Source organism: Lolium rigidum, chromosome 7 (genome assembly GCF_022539505.1).
Source record: "Lolium rigidum isolate FL_2022 chromosome 7, APGP_CSIRO_Lrig_0.1, whole genome shotgun sequence".
NCBI classification, from domain to species: Eukaryota; Viridiplantae; Streptophyta; class Magnoliopsida; order Poales; family Poaceae; genus Lolium; species Lolium rigidum.
In genome coordinates, this window is record NC_061514.1 from 130797017 (window position 1) to 130803237 (window position 6221).

Consider the following 6221-nt stretch of genomic DNA (forward strand, 5'->3'; position numbering starts at 1 on the left):
ATTCATACATGTCCATGGGATTTCCAGTTTACCATGGATGCAGTTCAAGCTGCAATTACAATCTCTAAATTCATTGCTTCTACTGCTAGTTGTACAGAGCATGTGTACGAACAGATTCACAGTTTTCAGTGGAGACCTCATAGAAGTAAAAAAAAAAACTATATATACTGAACATGTGATCTGATTCCATTCCGAAAACAATCTAACTAGTGTAGCTTAGATCTTCTTCTCCCTCGCACATAAGAAAGGAATTTGGAATATCTATTATGTCAGCTTAGAATCTGGGGCAAAACAAGAATGCTGGGATTTTACAGTGAGGGTAGAAGTTTGATCCAAACATTGTGTCTTTTTCCGCTAGTTAGTCCAAGGAAGGTTCCCAGTGTATGGCACCATACCACAATAGGAGAACAAACCCTTCAATTCAGGGCAGCCATTGGGGTATGGAATGGTACGGTGAAATGGGTCTCTCTTGAGCTTCTTTACACGAAGAGAACCAAGGCATCCATATGGATCTTCTTGGAACTGAGACCTGACAGAGGCTTCACCTTTCAAAGCTGCCTCCTTTGCTGCAGGTGTAGCTGGGGTACCTGAGAAGAAGAACCTTTCTTCTGGGAATCCGAGTGCAGATCGATGCAATTGTGCGAACCTTTCTTCTTTAAAGTCATAGCTTACGACCTAAGCAACAAAATGTTCAGAGTTACGGATTAACAAACATCAGAAGTTTAAGAGTTGATTGGAAGTCCAGAAAAAGGCATTATCAACAAGATATATGTGAAAAAAGGTTTCAGCATTAAGTCTCAACAAGAAAAATACTCACAGTTATATTTTGTGGATATGTTCCAGTGAGTTCTCTGAAACGGCAAACGCTAAATAGGAGATTTTCAAAACTATCTCGTGCATGCTCCTCGGTGAGTGCCCGGCTCCTTACACTATCATCATTTCCTGTGCAGGTGCAGACAAAGAGTGAGAAGATTTTTTACAGATTGTTTCCAGAACAAGTAACAAACTCAAAATGGGTGCATGAACAAAGGTGATAACACATTGAGATGAGAAAGTAAACACTATAAAGTTTAGCAAGCATTGACCTCTTCCATCCTCCATTCTGACTATCCATGTTTCATCGATGGATTTATGAGCTGGACTATTTTTACGACACAACCAGAGAACTCATCAGCCATTTTGCAATGGCATGTACAGAATATGAAACAGCTTCCTATCAATGAGGTTTCCTACAACCTTTTTATCTATTTACATCCAGACAACTAGTAATCCTTAAATCATGAACATGGGTGAACATATATTTAGAACCTAAAACAAGCATGATGTTTGTTTTGCATTTTATAGGAGAAACTGAGTGTGTAGTTGTCAGAACTCAGAAGAAATTGTACATACAGGCATTGCAGGTTTAAGTTCAGGATAGATATGATTAATAGCTGCCAAAAACACTAATCAGCAACACATCATCAAATCCTATTGTGCCAAGAATAATCCTACTAAAGAACACGAGGAGGAATGTTGAAGTAACCTGAAACTCACCATACCAGCCTTTCGATTCTGCAATAGCCCAGTAGCTCTGCGCCTCGCTCCTCGGCCCCGCATCTTTCCTCGTCTCCCCGCCGCTAAACAGCAGGAGCGCGTCCTGATCCCTCGCCGCGATCTCCACCCCCTCCTTGATATGCGCCAAGAACGTGGCCGCCTGACCGGGGTGCCTCTGGTACGGCTCCAAGAACCACGAATCCTCGCGGTCCAGCTTCCCGCAGCTGGCGCTGGTGTAAACCGAATGGCCCGCCACCATGACGAGGTTGCGGAGGGCCGGGAATGGGTAGGCCCCGACCTCACCGCCGGCGGTCCGCATCGTCCTGAACCGGGTCTCGTACACGGAGAGGAGGATGAGGACGCTGAGGCCGAAGGAGAGCAGGATGAGGGCGACCGCGACGGGGTGCGCCTCGTAGAAGTAGCGGATCTTCATCAGCGCGGAGCTTAGGGGCGCGGGGGCGTCGAGATGCGAGTTCTTGGGCTTGCGGGGCTTGCGGGGGATCCCGGACTCGAGATCGTAGTCGGCTCTAGGGTAGCGGAAGGACTTGGGGCTCCCCGGACCGAATCCCTGGCTGCTCATCGAGCTCCCAAGAACCCCGCCTCGGGGCGGATCTAGGTGGTGATGGACCGTGGGAAACAAGTTTCAGCCGCATTCAGAGCATCACAGCAGCGACGGAGAAGAAAACTGGAAAAGTCTAGCTGAGGAAGAGATAGTTGGTGGAGATGGATACCGGTCGACTGATTCAAGATATACAAATTGTTATTCGTCTGATGCTTGTTAGATCTTGTTTGGTAATAGAGCGTTTATTGGGTGAAATTTCTATTGTCACCTAATCCCCGTAAAACCCCATCTCCAATCTACTAGATAAGAATAGAGTATTGTGAATTGAAAAAATACACTAAGATTTAGGTAAAAGTGAGGATAAACAGGGTTAAACTCGCTCAATACTCTAACATCAAACATGCATTTAAAATAAATGGAGATTTAGAGTTTTCTACGAATAATCCCCACTAATACTCTAGCGCCAAACGAGGTCTAAGTTTGTAAGGCATTGTCCCTGATACAAAATACGGTTCTTTCTAGCATTTATGCCTGTTAAATAATTTAAAGTTTAATTGCCTGTAACAAATGATTTTTTTATAGAAGAAATTTTCCTGAACTGATAAGTTAGAATCACGTTGTCGCAATTCATAGAAGCTTACACCTAGACTCTAAAAGTGGCTAAAATAGTTGAGGATCCATCCTTAAACTACATTGTCATCCATGTGAGACAAAATAGCTCCACTGCTAGCTCGAAACATGTAAAAACCTCCGTAAATAGATCTCTAGTCTCGGTGTGATGAAAAGACAACCATAAACAACCATAAATGAAGCAAATCGGAAAACTCGTAAATGACTTGCGAAGAATTAGGATTCTTACCATTAAATATTAGACCATTTGTGTATAGCCAATACTATTAAATAATGGTAATTGCTTCCTCCCTGATGATAATTCTTAACGTGTGATCTATTCCATGTAATTAGTTGTCATATGTTTGCAACATTGTTATCACCAGAATTTGACCGAGTCAGAGGTGGGCCGCGATCAAGATGGATTTGAAGAATATATATGGAGGAAATACGTGAATCGGCCTTATATGCAAAGTTTGGGCTAGTTTGCCCTTGTATCTGTAACATAGTAGATTACGTGTCGGTTAGTTAGAGTTTGTCTCGTGCACGGTGGGGATTATTCCCACGTTAGAAAGTCCCCTGGACTATAAATATGTATCTAGGGTTTATGAAATAAACAACAACCAACGTTCAACCACAAATCAATCTCGGCGCATCGCCAACTCGTTCGTCTCGAGGGTTTCTACCGGTAAGCATCATGCTGCCTAGATCGCATCTTGCGATCTAGGCAGCACAAGCTTATTACGTTGTTCATGCGTTGCTCGTACTGAAGCTTTTTTGATGCGAGCAACGTAGTTATCTTAGATGTGTTAGGGTTAGCATTATTTTTCGTATCATATGCTATCGTAGTGCAACCCTTGCATATCTGGCCGCCCTTACACCTATCTTAGGTGTAGGGGCGGCACCCCGCTTGATCATTATTTAGTAGATCCGATCCGTTACGGTTGCTCCTTGTTCTTCAAGGATTAGTTTAATATCTCGCAATAGTTAGGCCTTACAAAGGGTTGGAGGATCCAGCGGCACGTAGGGTGTCGTTTGCTAGTCCTAGACAGGGATGTTCCGGGGATCAACCTCGTGTTGGTTTTTAGGCCTTGTCTAGGATCGGCTTACGATCACCGTGCGTGGCCGCGAGGCCCAATCGTGAGTAGGATGATCCGATTATGCGGTGAAAACCCTAAATCGTCGTAGATCGCTTTAGCTTTATCTTGATCAAGCAGGACCACCATATATTCGTGCACCTCGTACGAATCATGGGTGGATCGGCTCCTTGAGCCGATTCACGGGATAACTCGAGAGCCGATCGAGGCTCGTATTTAATGTTTACGTGTATGCCATGCAGGAAACTAAGCGAGGCATCTTCATCACCTTCCCGACCGGGTATAGGTCAGGTGGCACGCCCTTGCACCAGCATCGGACGTGTGTACCAGAGGCTTTGCGGGCCGTTGCTCGGAGGGATCAGGGCCAGTCGCAGCCCTAAGTTGTTCCCGGCTCTACTGTGTTGCCCGTCGCTGCCCGCCGGTGGGTTTTGACCGCAACACATTCTGGCACGCCCGGTGGGACAAGCTTCGACATCAACCACATCGCCATCTACATCTGAGATGGCGGACGGCACTCCAGTCACGTACGAGGATCTGACCGATGAGCTCAAGAAGAAGTATGACGAGGTCAAAGCAATCCTCGAAGCCGACCTCATCGGCTCTTTTCACAGAACCCGTTCACACGGCATCAGGTGGAAGGGGTTCTCGCCTGATGGTGCACTCGATGGGATAGACCTCTCGCCCCGTCGGAAGAACGCACCGGGTCCCTACGTCGAGGAGATCAACTACCCGGTGGCTCACTCGCTGCACCGCCACTGCGAGAACATCGGTGAACACTTTGGAGCGTGTCGCTCTCCGGTGTGATCCAGGAGATCATGAGGCACCGGTACTCTCCGTCGGGACCAGCTCTCGGGACACACCAAGGGGAGATGCCACTCCGGTCCCGTCCACCGCTGCCATTTGCGTTGGCAGCACCGAAGTGCCGAATTCACCGGCATTCGTCGTCTACAAGATCGGTGGTGACCCTAGTGACCGCCAGTTCTTGCATGAGGCGCCTAAGGAGATCCCTCACGGGTACATGTGCACATACGTGCCGGTACCGCGGTACTCGGGCGCTCACAAACCAGGCCGCTGCATCAGGGACTTCTGGGAAAACGGGAGGAACGTCAGCGACAGATCTTGAGAAGCAGACGTGGCTAACTAAATATGCCACCCCGACGAATCTCCAGAGCACAGCTCCTGCAGTTGGCTCAGAGCTGGAAAAGCAAGCATGGCTGGCTAAATACGCCACCCCGGCGAATCTTCAGAGTTCGACTCCTGCAGCCAGCACCGCGGACCAGATCAGTACGATCCTGAGGGACCAGTTCGGCATGGTGCCGAAAAGGAGGACAATCGGCTATTCCAAGCCGTACCCCGATGAATACGAGTTGGTCCCGCCACCACCCAAGTATCGGCTCCCTGACTTCTCCAAGTTCAGTGGATCAGATGGTTCCAGCTCCATCGAGCATGTGAGCCGATATTTGGCTCAGCTAGGAACGGCCTCAGCGTCGGATCCACTACGCGTGAGGTTCTTCGCACGATCCCTCACGGGATCGGCTTTTGGGTGGTACACTTCGTTGCCACCGGACTCGATCCGGACTTGGAAGCGAGTTGGAAGAACGAGTTCCACATGCGGTTTCACTCGAAGCTTCCGAGTCCGGCCTTGCCGATCTAGCACAGATACGTCAGAAGCATGGAGAAACTGTGGCAGAATACATCCAGCGCTTCAGGAATCTAAGGAACCGATGCTATTCGGCTCGTGTGACTGAAAAAGAAGCAGTCGAGTTGGCAGTGGTGGGCCTTGCCTCACAAATCAAGGACATGGCCTCCCAAGCAGACTATCCTTCACTGGCACACATGGTTCAGAAACTGTCAGCATATGAACAGCGTGTCAACACCAGGATTTTTAAGTCCAGATGCCTATTATGTCATTCATCGCAATCCCAGGATAATGTTGTTGCGAGGCATAATAGTCGAATATCACAGTCATTATTTATTACAAGCCATAATGTCTTACAATCTTGAATCACATGATTCATATTACACAAATAGTTGATCTTTCAATCAACAACATACACAAGTTCATACATAGCGGAAGCGTAATAGTAACGGGACTCTCTAGTCCACGGGCCAACATTTGACGTCAGAAACCCCTAGTTGTCGTAGGCGTCCTGCTGGTCATCCTCGTGATAGTTCTGTTCCTCCTCGTACTCTGGCCATTTGAATAGCCGGGGACAAAGCCGTAAGTACTTCAAGTACTTGCAAACTAATACTATTGTAAAATGCCCATTAAAGAAACTAAGCTCTAATTTAACTTGCATAAGCCATATTTTAGTTCACAAGCTTGGATCATGTACTAACTAACTTAAGTGGGAACATTAGTGTCATTCCCACATCATTGGTTCAATACCCAAAGAGTCACCAAGTCACCATTCATA

At 47.2% G+C, this 6221-nt stretch overlaps 1 protein-coding gene across 1 annotated transcript; it reads right to left on the reverse strand.

Annotated features, from left to right (window-relative positions):
• LOC124674730 (uncharacterized protein C57A10.07-like) lies at positions 1–2241 on the reverse strand. The gene is made up of 3 exons (XM_047210776.1): positions 1537–2241; positions 818–942; positions 1–675 (listed from the first exon to the last, which is right to left on the reverse strand). The coding sequence occupies exons 1-3, from the start codon at positions 2114–2116 to the stop codon at positions 355–357; spliced, it is 1026 nt and encodes a 341-aa protein (XP_047066732.1). The 5' UTR covers positions 2117–2241; the 3' UTR covers positions 1–354.
• Between the last annotated feature and the right edge of the window lie 3980 nt (positions 2242–6221).

Bases quoted from the DNA above. Each gene is read 5' to 3' on its own strand.
- LOC124674730 (XM_047210776.1), bottom strand. From the start codon at position 2,116: ATGAGCAGCCAGGGATTCGGTCCGGGGAGCCCCAAGTCCTTCCGCTAC. The intron at 943-1,536 runs GTGAGTTTCAGG...GCACCTGCACAG, and splicing joins AGAATCGAAAGGCTGGTATG to GAAATGATGATAGTGTAAGG. The intron at 676-817 runs GTGAGTATTTTT...TTTGTTGCTTAG, and splicing joins CATATCCACAAAATATAACT to GTCGTAAGCTATGACTTTAA.